This window comes from Canis aureus, chromosome 30, assembly GCF_053574225.1.
Source record: "Canis aureus isolate CA01 chromosome 30, VMU_Caureus_v.1.0, whole genome shotgun sequence".
Lineage (NCBI taxonomy): Eukaryota > Metazoa > Chordata > Mammalia > Carnivora > Canidae > Canis > Canis aureus.
Window position 1 is genome coordinate 39,076,038 of NC_135640.1, and position 21,078 is coordinate 39,097,115.

The window sequence follows — 21,078 nt, forward strand, 5'->3', positions numbered from 1 at the left end:
TTGCTACATAATTTTGAAATTGTTTCATAATATTTTAGAGTTATTTTCATTACCTGCTTCATGTAATTACCTACATAATTGAAAATTTTCATTTTATGTTCAGCTCAAGAAACTGACTTGGGGGACAGAAGAGACGCCTTCTCATAAGGGTCTTCCACTACAAAGCTGTGTGTCCTGGGGTGGGTCTTGTCATATTACTAGTTTTTACTGATAAGGAAATTGTGGTTGAGCTTCATGACCTCTAAAGTTCATCCTGATGGTTAGATTCCATGATGTAAAGAATCACTTAGAAGTCAAGAAATTTTTCTGTGGGTTCCTTTAATCATACAATTCCTATATTGTTTTGACCTATTCAACTATTCATGATGAGAAGATTCTTTGAAGCCCTTATCTGTTACAGAAAATCTCTTCTGGTTGGATTCTAAAGGAACTTACTTTAGGAGTTTTTAGGGAAAGAAAGATTCAGATGGTGCCCAAATTAGAATGCATTAGCTTCTATTTTTTCCACTTCATGATGGTGTGGAAGATGTGTGCACTCTGTAGAAACTGTACTTTGAATTTTAGATCTAGCTTTTCCCCCAGAACTGATGATATGTAGTAAATACTCTGTCAGGATGCCGGGCAGCAACAGCGAATGAACCACAGCTCCCAGTCAGCCAGTGGTCAGGAGGGTAAACAATAAAAAATGACAACCATTCTTAACCCATACAACCCCCCCCCCGTTCTTCATTTTCAGTATAGTATTCAATAAATTACATGATCTACTCAACACTTTGTTATACAGTTGGATTTCCATTGGATGGTTTTGCCCAACTGTAGACTAATGTTAAGTATTCTGAGCGTATTTCAGGTATGCTAGACTAAGCTACGATGTTTGTTAAGGGAGATATATTACATTTTTTACTTACTGTATATATAACTTACAGTGAGTTTATTGGGACATTTCCCCATCACAAGTGGAGGAACATCTGTATGTGTTTTAAAATGATGTGTCAGACAACTAGGTAACCAAGCCAGTGACGTCTATTTTTTCTATGGTGATACTGACCACGCATATCCTCTGGAGAACAAACCAAATATCCATATGAAGAGAAAATTACATCAACCACAGGTCTTGTGCAGATGCAGGAGTAAAGGGCTCAGAACACCTGACGTGCTCTATCATTCTTGTCTTTGTAACTGTCCTACTGAAGATATGCAGCTTCTAGGCCCCCCCCCCCCCCAATTCGTGGCTCTGGGGAAAGAGCTGAATAATGGCAAGCTGCATGAGGATAGGAAGAGCAGCCTTACCTTTGACTGTCACGTGGACACTCTGGCTGGTGGAGAGCTGTGGTTGAACCAGCACATTGCACGTGTACTCTCCCTCATCCACTTCCTTTTGCACATCTGAGAGTTTTAGAGTGCCATTGTTCTCAAATGCCACTTGGCGATGGTTGAAAGGAAGCAGATTAGAGTTCTTGTACCATTTGATGGAGTAATACGGATAGCCAATCACACGACAGTGGATGTACGTGTCCCGTCCTGCTATTGCTGTGATATTTTTCATTGGTCGAATGCTTGCAGGCCCTAGAGAGACACAAAGAAACTCTTGAAAATAATTTAACGGTACACCTCATGTGTGGAAATGGGTACACTTTTCCTTGAGTTAAAAAAAATGTAGATTATTTTCATGTAAAAACATCATTTTCAATTAAACAATTTTTTCTGCATTTGGATTTTTCTACTAAGACGTTCTTTTTTTTTCCTTTTAGCTTCATTACTTTCAAATGAATTGAATGAGTGTTTTAAATACTTTCATTACCAACTACTTCTATTAGAACATTTTGAATTACAAGATAAGAGGCAATTTAATCAACAAAAAGTAACTAGTCTGCACTGAACCATCATGCTGTTTTTGGGAAAACAGTGGTAGCAATTCAGTTTTTAAACTCTCTGTAAAATAGGTTATGAAGATGGAGGTTATGCCATGTTGCACTATGAATGTAAGTTAAAATACCATGTACATGAAGGCTTACCATGAATGTGGAAGAACAGAAGAAGAGGAGGAAGGAGAGAGCATGCAGAGCATAAACCGGGAAAGGACAGATCAAGTGGACAAATCTCAGAGTGACAAAGAGAACAAGCTGACTAAAGAAACCAAAATGCCATTTTTCACATTAACCCAATCAGGGCCATTCTGGAGTCAGAAGGAAAGGGCAGGGAATGGGAAGCAACAGTTAATCTGTTTTGGCATTCCAAGACTCAGCTCGGTGCATGCAGAAACCTTCTTCTCCACTACATGAGTTATGTGTGTTTTTTTGAGGAGCTGATTTGACAAGCACCTCTTACGTTTATTCGAGCCTGGTACAGGACGACTCCCGCCGAGTTGTTGGCAGTACAGCGGTAGACTCCCCCATCCCGGACCTGAGAGCTGGAGATGTTCAGGTAGCTGACCACGTTTCCCTCTGACGTGATCATCTGGCTGATGCGGTGACTGCCACCCTTGAGGATCGGGTCATCGTCCAGGGTCCACGTGATGGTGGGCAATGGAGTTCCCTTCACATTGCACATGAGGGAAACTGGTTCTGCTGGACTCACCACTTTTTCACTAAAGGCAGAAATAATTTTGGGAGTTCCATCTGCGGGAAGACAAATTATGGAAGGAAGTGGCACATACAAATAATTAAACAACTTCCAAGTCCATTATTTAACGATTAAGAGGTAGATGTGGTGGTGATTAAACAGTACAAAGAAAGACTGGTTTTAGCGGTAAAGCTAAATTCCAAGCAGAACAAGATTTTATTTTCAAAATAGGCAAATACGCATTAGCAAGCTTTAATAAATTACTTATATATTTCCTGGTTGGCATAAGAAGAACAATCATGCAACCCAGATGCTCATGTTAGACAACGTCAGCTACCAACAAGTCTATAATCCGGGACTGTCATGTCCTCACCAGAAGTTATAGACACAGAGGAAATTCACCCTTCTAAATGGTCACATTGGCTTTCCACTTCTGAGATAATTAGGGCTTGCTCACCAGGGAATAAAGGAAAGACTCAGGGATTGATTATCTCACCTTATTCATTTTCTCCTAAGAAATCATCCTTTAATTATTGAACTCTACATCTGAAACTAATGACGTACTGTATACTGGCCAATTGAATTTAAATTAAAAAAGAAATCATCCTTTATAGTTTTAATGATAAATAGTAAGTCCAGGTAAATGTCCATGAAAGCTCTGAGAATGGGTAAAAGCCAAAGTTTGACCCCTCCAGTGTACATTAAGTATCTTTCTAAATATCTTAAGTTGGTGGCTGTATAATTTATCATCCAACCTGCAACACTTTTGAGGATGAAACAGATACTAGGAGTAATTATGCTAGGAGACAGGCGCAACCTCAGACTGTCCCAGGCAAAGTCGGATCTAGGTAAGATCTAGGTCTTAGGAAATTTTCCATAGGAACTTCCAATATTTTCAATAAAGATAAAATGTTTATACTCCATTGTTTTTCTATCACATATATGGACCATTTCCCTCATACTGTATGGTAGTAATCACAAATGCATTGCTGACAAATTGGAAAGCAAAACAAATGGAGGGGGTACACCTGAAGCTAGCTTGCAGTGCCATCACAGAAATATAACTGTTAACACTTCCAAGTAGTCCTGAATAATTTCTCATCCCCAACAGCCTACTGGAAAACCTGGAAGCCTACTTCTGTAGCCAACGAGGCCAGCCGTGTAGGGTTCTCCTGATGGGGGTGCTGCGCCGAACCCTCTATCATCCTTCCTCTTGCAAATTCCTGAGTGTCAACTCCATTCCCACTCCTGGGTGACTGGAGTTTTTCCCCCCCACACAATCATAAGTGACATATCCCAGTGTTCACGGATTGCAAGCATCTTGCTTTAATATGAAAGATGAAAAAAAAAGGACTTCATAATATTGAAGTGAGGAACTGTGCCTTTGCGCTTAGGATCCTGCAGACACTGCTTCAGTGTGCTCTGCCTTTATTTCCAAAGAAGTTGGACGTCACAGTGATTGTTATTCTTTGTACATAATTGGCTGTCGATGCTTAGGAATGTGATTTTATTTAATCTTATGATTCACCTTTTAGTCAGGACGTGCTGAGCTGCAAATTTCTTTGCACTGATTTTTACGCTACACATTGAAAATTTGTCTTTTTTAAAATCTATTTCAGAAAGTTTTCTTCAGTTATACCTTTTTTGTAGGTAAAGTTTACATACAGTGAAATGTACAGATCTTAAGTGTACTAACAGAATGAGTTTGTTAAATATGTACACTGCATAACCACTCAAGTGAGCATGATGTAAGGCATGTCATTACCCTGCAACATTCCTAGGGCTCCTTTCAATCAATCCTCTCCCATCAGAGGCAGTCACTTTCCTGATTTCCTTTACCATGACCTAGTTTGCCAGTTATTGAGCTTCAAAACCATGTAGTCATAGAATGTGTGCTCTCTATATGGCAGATATACCACCATCGCCTTAACACAGTCAGTGAAATTAAGAAATGTAACATGGGAAAGTACCATCACCTAAGCTGAAGTCCATATTGGAAGTCTGCCAGCTGATTGATCCTGTCCCTCACAGCTATTTTCCCCAGCCCAACCAGTATCACACATCCCATTTACATGTCATGTTTCTTTAGTTTCCTTCAATCTGGATCATTCTTTCATCTCTTTTGTATTTCTTGACTTTGACATTTCGAATAATTATTCCATAGCTAGTTGCTCAAACTGGTTTTTTCCTTCTATTTCCACATAATTAGATGCAAATTATGGATTTTTGGCAGGAGTATCACAGAAGTAATGTCTTTATGTGCTTATTGGCCATTTGTGTATCTCCTTTTATGAAATATCTACTCAAATCTTTTGTCCATTGTTATGTTAGACTACCTTTTAATTGACTTGTAGGAGTTCTGTATGCTGATATAAGCATTTACCAGATCCAGCTATTTTCTAATGGCCAAATATATTTTTCAGGTATATTTTTTTTGTTTTTTTTGTTTTTTTTTTATTTTTCAGGTATATTAAGTACATATAATGTGTGCTAGACATATATATATAGCACATAGTATAGCTGTGTGTGTTTGAATGTGTAAAATGATTTCTTTTAGTTTGTAGTTGCCTTTTAGTTTCTTAATGATGCATTTGCCTTTGACTTTTAGTGCTTTCTATATCCTAAGAAAGCTTTGCCTACTCTCCAAATGATGAATTCTTCTATGTGTCCTTTTAGAGACTTCATAGTTTTGGATTTTTATAGCCCAGTCTATAATTTATGCAAATAAAATATTCATAAGGTATAAGGTGTGAGGTAGGAGTTGATATTAATTTTTGTGTGTTCCATTCATTAAGTAGTTTCAGTGTTGTTTGTCAAAAAAGACTTTCTTTTAGCTTTGGAATATTATGGACTCTCTTGCAAATCCATATATCGTATATGTGTGGACATATCTCTAGACCATCCAGTATGTTCTATTGAGCTATGTATCGATCTCATTGAATGTAGCTAGTATATGATTTGTCCAACTTTATTCTCTTTTTTTTTAAGATTATTTCCACAACTCCCAGTCCTTTACTTTCCCATACATGTTTTAAAAATCAACTTAGACTATAGGACTGAAACATTTCTACATAAATTAAAAAGTCATTCTATAAAAGCTGTTGAGATTTTCATTGAGATTACATTGATCATGTTACAGAAAATTGTCACCTTAAGAATATTTAGTTTTTTGGTCCTTGCATATGGTATATTTTCCAGTATTTTACATTAGAAATTTATAGTTGTACAGTTTACATGTTGAAATCTTTCACATCTGTTGTTATATTTATTTCTGTGTCAGTTGTTTAATGCTAATGTAAATGGAATTTTAAAATATTATTTTCCAATTTTTGGTTCCTACTATATAAAAGTAAAACAAATTTTATGTTTTTATATCCTACTAGTTTTTAAACCCACTTATGCATCTAGAAATTATTTTATAGATTTCTTGAGATTTTCTATGTAAACAACAAAGTTTCTGTTTAAAGACAGCTGAAATCTTTTCTTTCCAAAATTTATGTATTTTATTTCTTATTCATACCTGCCTATGACTTATAGTATAGTGTTAAACAGAAGTAGTGATTGTGAACATCCTTGCCTTGGTCCAAATAGTAAATGAAAAATATTTAGGGTTCAACCATTAAACATGGTTTTCACTATAGAATATTCATAAATGCCATTTATCAGGTCAAGGAAGTTCCTTATATTTCTAGTTTGCTGAGAATATTTTATTTTGAGTGGATGTTGAATTTTGTCAAATAGTATTTTTCTGGATATCCTGAAGTCATCAGTTGGCTTTTCTCCTATATTCTATTAATATGATGCCTTACACACACATAGATAAATTTTGTTTTTTAATGTTTTGCCAATATTACGTGTATGGGACAAACTCCAACTAAGTTTTACACTGATATAGATACAGTTGGATAGAGCAACATATACATATTTATGTAGATATACATAAACATATAAATATTTATGTGTATATCAATACTGACATATATTTGTGCATGTGAATATTATGCTACGTCATGTGAAATGTAAAATCCCTGGTACAAATAATTTAAAGTAATTTAATTTATATTCTCCTTTGTGTTATTACATCTGTTTATGTCCAAACTCTATAATACAGTGTCAAAATTTTATAATTGTCTATTATTATCTAAAGATATTAAAAGAAAAAAAACTTTTTCTAAATATTTATTAATGTATTTCCTGCCTTTCCACATGCCTTTTATGTCTATAGATCTGAATTTCCATTTTAGGTCATTTCCCTTCACCTTCAATGATTTCATGTGTCATTTCTTCTGGTGTCACTTTCTTTCATCTTTTGTTTACTGGAAATATCTTTACTCTTGTTGATTTTTAAAGACTATTTTTTACTAGATATGGGAGCCTAGGTGGACAGGGATTTTTTAAAATCCTTTTTAACATTTTAAAGATGTTGCTACATTGTCTTCTGTCCTCCAAAATATTTGATGAGAAGTCATCCATCACCCAAATTGATATCTCCATTCACTTAATATTTCTCCTCCCTCAGAATTACAAGACTTTTTATTTATCTTTGGTTTTCAGCAACGGGACTCTAATGTGCCTACAAGTGATTTTCTTTGTATTTATTCTCTTGGGGTCTACTGCTTCTTCACTCTGTAACTTTATTTTTTATAACAAAACTGTAGCTATTATTTCTTCAAATATTTTTTCTTCCCCAGTGCCAGTCTCCTATTTTTCTGAGCCTCTAATTATATGTGGATTTGGCCATCTGATGAATGTCCCAAGTCACTGAGGCTCTAGTCATTTCCTTTGTAGTCTTCTTTCTCTCTGTGCTTCAAATGAGATACTTGATTTTAATTTATCTTTAGGTTCACTGATCCTTTCTTTTTTCTCCAATCTTCTGTTAAAGCCAATACACTGAATTTTTATATTGCTCCAGGTTCCTTTTTAAAGTTTTCATTTTCTCTTCTGATCTTTCCCAGATATCTATTCATTATGATCTTATTTTCCTTTAAGGTATTGAATATATTTTAAATAAAAGCTTTTAAACTTTTTTGTCTGCTCATTCATCTGGGTTCTCTCAAGGTCTATTTCTATTGCCTACTTTGTCTTTTGACTTCAGCTAGCAGTATCCAATTTTTTTTTTTTTTTTGTATGTCTAGCTGGGTTTTTCTTTAATTCAATCAATTAGACCTATTTGTTTTATTTATTTTTTTATTTTTATTGGATTATCCTCCACATTTTCCAGTTCAGGTGTCAAATAAGTTTTTCAAGGATGTTTATTTTTAGAGTTTAGTACTCTCCACTGTTAGGGATTTAGGATAACTTTCCTTCCTGTAATTTCAATGCATCTCCCTCAACTGCAGGTGATTCAACAGTATGGACTTTTGTTCTTCTATACTTCAATCCCATAAGACTATAGCTTTCTGTTTTTCTTCTAGTATTCTACGCGCCCCCCCCTCCCCCCGCATCTCACAATAAAGACTGGAGAATGTCCTCAAGGGAAAAGCGGTACCATGACATCTATAACCCAACCCCTTCCTCTTCTTTTCTTTCTGCTTTGAGTGTCTCTCCCAAGTTTTGTTTTTCCTCAAGTTCATAATTTTTATCTGCTTGTAGTTTAGTCTGATACATGCTATTCTATCATTTCCCCAAATAGGACATGTTCTTATTCTTTTCTATTATTCCATTTTCTGGTTACTGTGGTTTCATCTTGAACCTATAATTATTAGATTTCAGTTTCCTTAGACTTCTATTCCAGTTTCTTTGGCCTCACAGAAAATATTCCCAGAATCTGCACTATATCAATGGCAATTCTTAGCTCATAGTATTGTGAGTTTTTATAATTTACATCAATCTAAAGCCATTTCAATGGGAATAATAGGAGCCTATATCCAAGGATACTAGTTAGACACCATTTTAAGGCAAATACTAGATATGCATTTATAATTACACTTCTGCTCTCTTTTGCTACATTAGCACTGTCATCTCTCAGAAGAGAAAAAAATAAAGTGAAGCTTCTTGCCCTGAATGGAAACTGACATGCAACAAATAAATCGGTGAGTATGCTCAGTATGCTCCTCTGCCCCCCTTTTTTATTCAAGTGACAGGCTTTTTTGGAGATGAAAGCAGACATTATTTTCCCAGTGAGACCTAAATGTCTTTGAAATCTTTCTTGCTGTCACTCTCTGATAACCTGAAATCTTTCGACATCATTATGGATTATCAATATGCTCTTTAGGTTTTCTTAGTCACACAAGATAGTTGCCAAGGTAACTAGGCCTAGACAGGTATTCTCTCCCTCTTCCACAAAGAATCTAAAAATAGTGATGTGTAAGGACTATAGTGCAGCAGCAGCAAACCGACTCTGTACAAATTGATTACTTTCTGCACTTAATTATTATGGGGATCGCAGTGTCAGGCATTTAATATGGGTTCCATGCCTTCAGCTAATTTCATCTCTGCTTTAAGAAAGGAAATGCTTGAATCAAAATAAGACCCTCATTGCTAAGCCTCCTTCTTCCTAAACATTAGCTAATGTTAAAAAAATTAATAGGAATATCCTCTAAGAGCATCAAGACATATTTCAACTTATTTTCATATGTAAATATTTATTCCTGTCTTTAGACTATATGAAAGTCATGTAATTATTTTAATCAATTTATACCAAGTGAATTTTAAATTATATGTTAAGACACAATTTCCAACAAGATGCACAAATATACAGATAAAAGCCAGTTCAATTATCTGGTGATAAACATATGTCTCTCTTGAATGTTACCTTGATAGTTTTTGTTCCCTGGCTGATGAATAAGCTTGAAAATGTAAGCAGGCCACTAAGAAAAGAAAACATACCTATGACCTATTGTGACAACCTGAGGTCATTACTCACAAATCCCACTCACCTATATTTATGAATATCTGGACCCAACCAGGGACAACTATACAAATCAAATGCCACTTTTTCCTTTCCACTGAGGATCATATTGGAATTTTGCCCTACATTTTGCCTGTCAAATTGTATTTCTCAGCTGGAGTCTATTACCCCCACCAGGAAATTCGGCAATATTTGGAGGTATTTTTGGTCATCACAATTTGGAGAGGGAGTGCTGGGCAGAGGCCAGAGATGCTGTTAAACACCCATAGCACATAAATTGGCCCTTCACACAAAGCATCACTGAGAAAATCCAGTCTACCAAACTTGGTTTCAAGTTTCTGAGGTCTGTATCTTGATAAGTCACTAAACACATGGGTGGGGAACATTTATATTACTTAACTTTATGTGAAATTACTTTTGTTATTTCTACCACTTACAATTTTGCCAGCACTTGTTCTTTCATTAGCCCGATTTTTTCCTGAAAAATTAGGGCAGAGTTATTAGCTAATCAGATAGAAATCATAACACTGGGAGTTATCAGCACTGCTTCATTATCCTTCTGAGTGCTCTGGGTTTGGGTTCTTTTGCAGCTGAACCCTATAACGAGGCCCACTGACCTTCAAGGACCACCTGCACATAGTCTTGAGCGGACAGCTTATCCTTGCGCACAAAGCACTGGTATGCGCCCCCGTCACTTTTGACCATGTGATCCATTATAAGGTTTTCGTGGTTGATCCCTGTGATCCTCACATTTTTTCCAGGGTTGAGGATTTCACCGTTTCGGTACCAGGAGAGTTCCTGGTCCTCACTGCCTGTCACGCTGCAGGACAAGGAAACCTGGCTACCCACGCTGCTTTTAACTTTCCTGGGGCTGATGGTAGCTTTCAGTGGCTCTGGAAATATTGGTAAGAGAAAAAAAAAAAAAGAAGAAGGTAAAAACATCACATAGGTAGACATCATTTCAACAACACGCTAAGCTTTCGACAAGGCACATGCATCATAGTAAGCATACTCTATATAGTTCTCATGTTCAGCATTATGTCATAGTGCACCATTTTGTTCAGGAGCACCATCTTCACTGTCTTTCCTGGCCTTCCTTCTCTGTGTAGTGGCATTGGTCAAGCTGCTTTCTCACAGAGTAAATGTGAGGATTAACCCACTGACAATAAGAAACGCCCTGTTCTGGTTACCAGTAAGAACAGAGGTATTGAATATTTAAAACCCATCTGCTTGTCCCAAGGTAGCACTGATGGGTTTCTCTGGGACATTCTCACACACTCATACACTTGTTCACACACCCTGTGTGGTTTAATCAGGGCCCGTAACACACAGCTGTAAGAAAACAAGTTGATGTTTGAATTTGTGGCCACGTAACAGGGTTGTTATTTAACATGAGGCTAACTGATTTGTACACAGCTGGAACTCTCCTATTTGACATTCAACATTTTAATTCAATAAATCCAATTTTATGTAGCAAGTTCATTTATTGAGCATTTACTCAATGCCAAAAGTGGGGTTAAACTTACAAGTAAGACAAAGATGAATTAAAATTGTGGCATAATAGGCATGGCCATACAATTACTGAATGTCTTTTGTACATTATTTAAGTCAGTTTTCCCACAGTCCTGCATGTTTTATCATATCCATTTTACAGAAGAGGAAGTGCTTATTCAGCGAGATTAGTTTAACCAAATCCACTCAACAGGCAAATGGCAAAATACATTTTTGTTTTGTTTTGTTTTGCTTACCCCCAAGTATTCCTGACATCTCATGCTACAACACCAAAGAGTCCACCTCCAAGGAGTTCAGTCTTTTTGTGAATGAGACAAATATGAGAGTAGATGTAGTAGCCAAGTAGTAGTACAGGGTTCATCAGAGACATATAAATGTGGAAAGGGATCCATAGAACTTAGGACTTTCCAAAGATCAGGAAAGTCCTTAGATATCAAGGATGGATAGAACTGAGCCCAGCTGGAATGAAGGAACATTTTGGGAATTAGGGCATAAAGCAAGGCCACGTCACAGGAAGAGCGTGTCTGCTCAGTTTGGATGCAACACAGCATCTCTGTAGGAAATTTATGGATTTTCCTTTGTAAATTACAAAGGCAATCTGGAACGAGATTGAAAAAAGGCCTCAAGATTTTGGAATTAAATCAGAGGGGACTAAAGGAAGCATACAAAAATTTTTAGCAAGTGAGAATATAGTCAAACACATTTTTAGAAGAATTGTTTGTGTTGTATTGGAAAGCCTAGAGTAGGGTAATTAGTAAGGGTACATTGCAAATGTCTAGTTGAGGTACAATTAAGACTCAGTTTAGGATAGGATGGGTTTGGGGAGTGTGGCTGAGAAACACAATGAGTTACAATCTCTAAAACTTGGCAGGATTTGGACTCAGAAAGAAAAGACCTAAGGAATATCTAAGATTTAAAGCCTGACGTTGGGGGGCTCAAGGTGGGAAGACATCTCGAATAAGAAAAGCCATTGACAAGGTAGAAATGGTGGGGAGTTTGGTTTGCAATACTGTTGTTTTGAAGTGCCAGAAAAACATCTGATCTAAAATTGGGAGATAGACTCATCTAACTCTCAAGATGGAAGCTGAGGCTAAGCATGCAGATCTAGGGCTTGTTCTCAGAGGAGAAGAATCTGGAGCCATACAAATAAAAAAAGCACCAGGAGGGAAGAGATGGATAAGAATTGGGTTTTGGAAAAAAAAAAAAAAAAGAATTGGGTTTTGGATTTGGAACCCAAGAGAATGCTTTCTATCTAGAGAGGAAAGACAAAAATGAAGTCAGAGGGAGGTGGGAAACATTCAAGAGGCATTTGAGGACTTGTCCAGACATGGCAGAAGAACACAGTAATGAAAATAAGCACAGTCAGAATTAAAATTTTTCCACAAATAACTTTTAAAATGTAGATAGTGACAAATGCCTTTACAGAGAAAGCAATACATTAAACCCTGAGAGCTTAGCATGAGATGCTTAGGGGTGGGGATGTTTCTGGGGAGGGCACTGCACCGAGCTTTGAAAGATGGGAAGTGTTAGACCTTCAAGTATTTGAAAACCATCTTCCATGCGGAGGGAGCAGCATGGCCTGTGATCAGGATAGGGATGGGCTTGTACAGGGAATAGGCAGAAATTAGATTTCATGAGAGTAGCTTTTTCTTTGAAGCAAAACTATGGGCAATAGGACCAGGCAGGCTTATTTGGGATGATTTTGATACCATCCTAAAATATAAACTCATTCAGCAGGAAATGTGAAGCCATGAAAGGTGTTTTAACATAGAGATTTTTGAGCTTGTGGGGATATGTTTTACTTGCTGTCCAGTGCTGCATCATTGCATCTAGAAGGTCCTTTGGCTACAGATATAGAGCTTATCTTCCATTTCTCCCTAAGCCCAGCCTAAGCATGTTTGCATGATATTTGCAGGACCCACCCTGGGCGAGCTGTTTCTAGGCAGTACCGGGGATATCTACTGTCATGCGTTTTGTTGGGATGGTATTGTGCTAGAACAGTCCACACTCAAGATGACATGGAAATGACAGTTCCACAAACAGGTGTGAGATTGGAAACACACACACACACACACACACACACACACACAGATGATAAGAAGAGAATGCCTCCCCTTTGTTTTTTTTTAAGATTTTATTTATTATTTGTTTACTCATTCATTCATTTGAGACACACAGAGAGAGGCAGAGACATAGGCAGAGGGAGAAGCAGGCTCCCTGTGGGGAGCCTGATGTAGGACTCGATCCCAGGACCCCAGGATCATGACCTGAGCCAAAAGTAGGCGCTCAACCACTGAGCCACCCAGGTGCCCAGAGAATGCCTCCCCTTTCAATGTTCACTCTTGTGATTTAGCTTGTTCAGTCACGTACTTCATCAAATTTTAAAAATGCATATTTTATCTCATGTAATATGTAATAATATTATATATGATGAAAAGAACATTTCATTCACTTCTAATAGCCACCTATTTTGACCAAAATTCTGTCAGTCAATCATGGCCATGTGCTCTTGTGTAACTCACTTTAATTTGGTTTCTACATGAGTAAAATTGAGGGTGTCTGACCAAAGTATTTCCCACTGCAGTCACACCTCTCCCTCCTCTGCGGTTGGCTTCAGCATCCTCCTCGACACCTTCCTCAAGACAGTCACTACAAATAAATTGGAGATGAAATATACCCACCATATTTGAACTAAATGATATGTAATAATGAGTCCAAGCCCAATATTTTGAGAATTTAGAGCCCTATATTTATCCTGGTAAGAGCCCCATTCAAGAACATAAAGTAGTATCTGAAAGCCAGCAAAGGACACCCACTGTGATCTGACTACCGTCACTTGTGCTAACATCACAAGCCTGGCCCTCTTCCTCTGTCAGCATTCAGACAAGGTGGCCATTATTAATTCAACAGCTAGATGATGTGATCTCAGATATGTATCTTGTAGCCTAATGGAAATCTTGGAGGTTCAGACAGACCTGAATTCAAAACCTAAGTCCCAAACTCCTCAGCTGTGTAATCTTGAGCAACCCACTTGGGCATTCATTTCCTCATCTGCAAAATGGGGTAATACTGGTCTCAGCAGGACTGTTGTGAGGATTAATAAAAGGCTATAATGAGAGCCTGGAAGTCATCTTGTAACAAGAGGTCCACCAATGGTGGTCAACATCACCATTCCAAGCTACCGCCAACTTACGTTTCACGTACAGGCGGCCTATCACCTTAGCAGTGCCGTATCTGTTGGAAACTTCACACACATAGCTGCCTGAGTCTGAAGGACGAGTGTTCTCGATGAGCAGCCCTGTCACGGTCTTCTGGAATCTTCCAGAAAGTTCCAGGGGCATATTGTCCTTCAGCCAGCGATAATCTGGCTCAGGATGTCCAAGCGCTTTGCAAGGCAACTCCACACGCTGCCCTGCCATGGCTTTGCGATGATCAAACCCATCCAGTATGGATGGGGCTGAGTTCGCTGGGTCTGAGGAAGAAAAAAAAAACTCTTAGACATGGTCAATGAGTTGAAGTGGTAATTTAGAATCATAGGACCTCATATACAGGTTAAATTCTATATACATCATGCTAACTATTGACAATAGATCTTTAAGATTTCATTAATGAACAGAAAGAAAAACCCTACTGGTAGAGATTTCTTCTGCTCAGAATTTTCCAAAGGCTGAAGCAGAAAAGGTTCTGCTTTTCATTTCCCACTAAATAACTAATAGCTCCAGAATCAGCATGCTTCTGCAGGAGTTTCCAGCCTAGGACAAGAACTGGATTGTCTTGTAACCAGAGAATGTCAGACTTCCCCTTTAAAAAGAACAACAGTAGTGGAGATAGTTGTTTGAGATTAGTAAAATTTATTTCATACACTCGAAGAGTCTTATAGTCACTGAATTTGAAAGTATTTTATTTATTTATTTCACAATATTGTTTGAGCCTCACGTCCAAGGACAGCATACAGTCAGGAATTGGAGACACGGTGGCCAATGAGACAGGAAATGATGAGGCCCTCATGGAACTTACATCCAATTGCACGAGTGGGGGTGGTGGGCAATGTGCAAATACAGAAATACATAAAGACAGTGTGGCTTGAAGTAGGTGCAACAAAGAACAGAAAAGCCTGACACAATAGAGTGTGTGCAAGTGGTTGTGTTGGAGGATGAGGGGGACTTAAGGGCAATCTTCATGGATGTCCTTCACAATCGCTGAGGACAGATGAAGAAACGAAGACAATTAAGGTGTGGCAAAAATAAAATGGTTATTACTTACCACACAGCCTTGCTTTTAAAATGCAACAGCGTATAATTCACCTGTGCTCTCAGATGATGTTTAGCTGGTATTATGTTCTCAAGCCCAACGAGGAAAAGAACTAAATGCTCTCAAGATCTGGGTCAGTGGAAACCATTCGGCTCAATGATCAAGCTTACTTTGAGGAATCAATGTTCTCAGGGAATATTATGAAGAATGTAAAAATAGAGGTCCCCTTTTGGATGTCCAACATAAAAGTCAGTGACCTTCCCTTGCCCTCTCTTACCCTTTTTCTATTCAGAACTTGCACTAACCACATACATGAGCGGTCACACTGGTCTCCACACAGATATACAGAACAGGTATGGGCTCCTGGCTCCTGAACTCTATTTTTGCCTTAGTTAGAAAAGCACCATAGCTGTTGCGATCTGCCTGCAGTAAACTCAAAGCAAAGGACTGGATATCTTCTATCCTATTAAAGAACTCTCTGGAATGGCTTTTTAAAGTGAGGTGATTCCTCAGTCAGCCACTGGGGGCAGTCAGTAGACCCGAGTGAAAGTGGCAAACCCCTTGAGCAGAAGCTGCTTATGCCAGGGCTTTCCTTTGCGACCATTGGAGATAAAATCCATGACAAACTCCCTGCTCTTCTCGCCTCCCTGGCGCTTTATGAGAACAATGTGAATCTTCTCATGGGATATAATGAATGAACTTAATAATCTCTTAAAGAATATGTAACCGACCGAGTTTCTTTGACTCTTCTGCAGGTCTATCATCCACTTTAATGAAAGAATTCCATAGCCCATAATTATGCTCACTCACATGTCTGGGTGGGGGACTCCAGAGGATTACAGATAATAGGCTCACAAAAGCAGGTGCATAGCCCTTGCTAGCAGAGTCCTCTTTGCTTCAATCTCCTCCTGAAGGAAGTTAGATGGACCTTGGAAAGTGTTGAAGAGCAAGTAACTTCCTTATGGACTATGTAGTTACAAGATATGTTGCTTTGCTTAGAGTAGGAATTAAGGTTGGTGCTGGAGAAGGTGACACAATGAAGGTATCACTCCTTTGTTGGGTGTGGTTAAATTTTTTTTTTTTTTTTTTTTTTTGCAAAACAAGTCCACAACCCAGGAAACAAAAGGGGCCCACTTCTAACAGCAGTCACAGAAAGCAATACCTGATGATTGCACTTAAATTTTTGTTCTGCAACTAATTATTAATAGAAATTTCTCAAATATCCTTAAGATAGTTCTGTGTAAGTCTGACTTTTTTAAAAAGTAGGGATGGGGCAACTGGATATCCATATCAAAAAGAAGAATTTAGAAACCTGACCTCACACCACCTACAAAAAATTAAAAATGGATCATAGATCTAAATGTAGGAGTTAAATCCATAAGACTTTTAGATGAAAAGGTAGGAAAACGATCTTTATGACCTTGGGTCTGGAAGAGTTCTAAGACAGGACACCAACAACCTAAGTGGCAAAAAATCAATATGCTATGCTTCATGACAATTAAAATATTTTAACTTTCCAAGATATCATTAAGGGAAAAAATGTAAGGAGCAACCTACTGGGAGGACATATTTGCAAATAATATTTCTGGTAAAGGACTTCTCTTCAAAAAATATAAAGAACCTGGACATCTCTATGATAAGAAAGAAAATTTTAAAATGGACAAAAGATCTGAATAGATATATCACCAAAGAAGATATAAATGACTAATAAGCATTTAGGAAGATGCTCAGTGTCATTAGCCACTAGGGAAACGCCAATTAAAACTACAATGAGATACTACTTCACACCTGCTAGGATGGTTAAAATAAAAAACATGAATATGAACAAGTGCTCATGAGGAAGTGAAGAAATTAGAACTCCCATTCACTCGTGATAAAAAGTAAAATGGTACAACCATTTTGGAAAACAGTTAGGCAGTTTCTCAAAATGCTCAACTTCAATTTTCCATAGGGTCCACTCCTAGGGATCTATCCTAGACAAATTAAGCCGTGTTTATTCAAATACTTGTATACAGATGTTCCTGGCAGGAGTTTCCAAAACAGCTAATAAGCAGAAAACACCCAAATGTCCCCCAGTTAGTAAAGGGATAAGTGAGATGTGTATGTACATGCAATGGAATGTTCTTCAGCAAAGAGTGAACTCAACTGATACACCTTACAACATGGATGAACCACAAAAGATTATGCTAAATAAAAGAAGCCTGATACAAAGCCATATGTTATGAGTATGGTTTATAGGAAATATTCAGAAAGCGCACAATTGTAGAAATAGGCAGTGGATTAGTGGTTGCCTGGGGCTGGAGATGGGAATTAGAATTGACTTCAAATAGGTCACAGGGAGTTTTCTGGGTGGTGGAAATATTCTAAAATTGGATGACACTCATGTTGCACCACTTTCTATATTTACTAAAATCACTGGCTTGGATACTTAATATCGGTGAGGTTTATGGATGGTAAATTAAATCTCAATAAAACCACTTTACAAAGAAGGAGTGTGGCACATTTCTCCGATAGTTTAAGCACACAATTTCAGCAATGCTTGAGACAGGCTCTCTGGGTAATAGTTGGTCATGTATAAGATTAGTACAACCAAGGAGCACTGTATTTAATGTTTATCCTCTCATCTTTCATCTGTTTATCTAAATTTAAAAATATTTTTTTTACCAGAAGAACTTGCAAACTCTCACAAGAGTAGAAAAAATAATATAACGCATCTCATATATTCATCACCTAGATGCAAGAGGCATCAACATTTTTTATCATCTGTTTATTTCTTTGTAGTCTTTGCTTTTGGTGCTATCATATTGAGTCAAATCATAGAACCAGTCATCTTATCACTCTATCATAAGTATGTTTTTCTAATAAGAATAAAATTTTTCTTATAAAACCTCAATGTCAGTAACATACAAGAGTCATAATAACCTGGTCGTACCATCTAGTATCTATTCCATAATCACTTTCTCCTGATGAACTAAAATCACATCATTATTATTTACAATTGTGCTAATTAAATCAGCATTATTCTATAATTAACAGCTGTCTTTTGATTTTCTTTTAATCCAAAGCAGGCTCCTCCTTCTTTTCTCTCTCATGTCTTTGACTTGTCAAAGAAGCCAGGTGAATTGTTTTGTAAAGAACCCCATGGTCTGAATTTCTTTCTTGATGGTGACATTTAACATGTTCCTCTGGATATTTTTCTCATAAACTAGAATCTATTTCTCATGAGCAGATTAGATCAAATTCAACCTTTTTCCTTTCTCTCTGTATGCATTTAACATGCAGCTTTCCCATACTCAGTGAGGCTGAATTGATCAGCAAGTTCAGGTTATCAAGTTTGTCTGAATTAGTTATTTTATTAAGGGTTTAAATGATTTTCTAATTGTCATAGCACCTTCACATTCAGTAGATGTAACTATTCCACAAATAAGAACTTTCCTTCTTGAACTAGGATTTTTTTGTTATTTTGAAATACAGTAGTCATAGGAAAGACGGGGGAGGAGAATTGTGATTCTTTTTAATCTCCAAGTATCAAAATCAAGAATTGGTGCCCTAGTTTCCTCTACATAGGCCAATGAGATTCTTACTATTGCTTTGGTTATTATTAAATATTATTTGTGTGTGTATCTAAGTATATACGAATGTAAGTATGTGTGTGTGTGTGTGTGTGTGTGTACACACATGTGTATATTCATAATGAACTCAAAGTTTTTAAATGTTTAATGGTTAATAATCAAATGCAATCATTATTTTTGAAATTCAACTCCTCACACTCTCAGCCAACAAGAGCCTCTTCAGAAGTTGTCCCCGGTATCATTTTGACAAGACCTCATTAATGTTTCGGGCTCATCTTCTACATTCCTATCCCAGACACTATAATCTACCATCCTTCCAAGGAGCCATGGTCCCCTTTAGGAGGAGTATTTAAAAGACACTAGTATTTAGATATTAGAGGTCATTGTTGTCCATTGCCTATCGCTTCTGGGCCTTTTCAGTGTAAAGACCTTGGGGACACATTCATAAGAATATAGCAAGTGTGTACTGATAGCATCTATTGGACATTTCAAGGATTTTATATTTTTATCTTTTCTTACACTGAAAATCTTGGTCCCAAATAAAAGTAGCATAAGCATAATTAACCTCTATCCCCTACTTTGTTACACATTACAGTATTTTACAGGATGGCATTCCTCTAGGGCCTCCCATGCCACCTGAGCTTCCCCTATCACCCTTAGTAATGCGGAGTCACTCTGAGCCACTCTGACTCAAGTTGATTCCTAAAGCTAGCAGTTCTGTTGGGGTAACTCTGCTCTTCTGAAAGGAGTATTTGATGGATACTTGTGAGATCTTTGAGGAGCCAGGCCACCACTGAGCAACGTGGTCATCACTGACTGCTCTCATGGCCATTTGCACTCATCAACTCATCACTCATTCAACTCCAAACTCAGGCACGTCTCTCTAAGTGTGGATAATACTCCCAGACACTTTTCCCCAGGATCCATGCAAGAGTTGATCATCTGTTTTGGAGAATTTGCTGACTATTTTGCTGTTCTGTGACTGACTCTGTGGAGTCCCCCTGTTGTGCCCCTTTGCTGCCCACCACTGCCGCGACACTGCTGCCATTCCTGCATGCCCTCACTGCTGTCAGCACTCTGTCCACACCAACCCACGTTCAGGTTCCACAGAGAGCTACTGAAGGCCTTGTCCATGTGCTTTTTCTTCTGTCATTATACGGGGTCTGTTTTAGTTTCAGGAGGAGTTTAAGATCAGTAAAAATTTGGTCACTAACATGCCCCACGTGACCCAAGCCCATGTGTGTATTTTTAAAGACATTTAAATCTAAAGTAAATGAATTTTTCTTTTTCTTTCAAAGCTTAGACTTCTAGAATAGTCATCTGCACTCAGTGTTTATGGTCTCATTTTCTAGCATTAACAATTTCCTCCCTAAACTATGTTATTAACATTTCTGTGACAAAAAGTCCTAACAGTTATGTGCTACATCCAGAGACTCTCTCAAGAGCCTTTCCATGACTTGACTCTGTTGAGCCTAGAGCTCCCCCTATAACCCCAAACATTCAATGTCTCTAATGTGAGACATTCATTCATGAGACTGTGCCTTGAGGCTCCTAAATTCCCATCACAAATGCTCACTAGGTGACCTCATGGACCCCACTTACTTCCACGGTGACCAAGTGCTCATGGGTTCTGCTGTCAATGTTTCAAACATTAGTAAAACTTTCTATAAAAACAAAACAACAACAACAAAAAAAAACTTGGAATTAAGAAAAGTAAATTTGCCTCTCCAATCCAAAGAGTTAAATTTGAAAATAAAAACTTAATAATTTAGAGTAGAGACAAAGAAGCCCACATTTCAGGATTCTCTCTCTTTTTTTCCTCAGTCTTCTTTTCAGATTTTCTTTTTAGGTTTTTCTTTCAAGAAAGATGGGCTTTCAGGTTACCATCCGTTAATTCACTTTTTGGGGATGGAGAAATGCTTTTTGCTTCTTTTGCTAAAATTCAATTTAATCTTGGATCCAGATCCACTTTCCAATCCTTCCCTCTTCTTGTCCCAATGCTGTTATGACATTCCTCTTGACTGCACACAAGATCTTTTCTAGGATATGCTGAGCAAGTGGAATACTGTGCTGTCATTAAAGTCACCATGGACTAAGATGTCATTCACTTTATCATTTGTATTTCTCCAATCTTTTTTTTAATGGAGTATAATTTTACTGTACTGATTGTTCTTGCCCTTAACAGAAGCAACAATGAGGAGCTAAAAACAAAGCGTAAAGTAAATTGACATGAAAAAGAAGAGGTAAAGAAAAAATATTTTTGTGTGCAAAGGAGAAATCACTTAATTCTGACTTCTGTTTGTGACACCCTTGGCAACACAGGTGGGCTCA

At 37.6% G+C, this 21,078-nt stretch overlaps 1 protein-coding gene across 3 annotated transcripts in view; it reads right to left on the minus strand.

Annotated features, from left to right (window-relative positions):
* DSCAM (DS cell adhesion molecule) overlaps nucleotides 1-21,078 on the minus strand; it is a 732,790-nt gene that overhangs the window by 283,907 nt on the left and 427,805 nt on the right. For all 3 annotated transcript variants that reach the window (XM_077879265.1, XM_077879266.1, XM_077879267.1), the window contains exons 5-8: nucleotides 14,118-14,396; nucleotides 10,030-10,305; nucleotides 2,322-2,618; nucleotides 1,291-1,566 (exon numbers count right to left, since the gene is read on the minus strand). In XM_077879265.1, coding sequence (XP_077735391.1) covers nucleotides 1,291-1,566; nucleotides 2,322-2,618; nucleotides 10,030-10,305; nucleotides 14,118-14,396 — 1,128 coding nt within the window. The remainder of the gene's footprint in view (nucleotides 1-1,290; nucleotides 1,567-2,321; nucleotides 2,619-10,029; nucleotides 10,306-14,117; nucleotides 14,397-21,078) is intronic.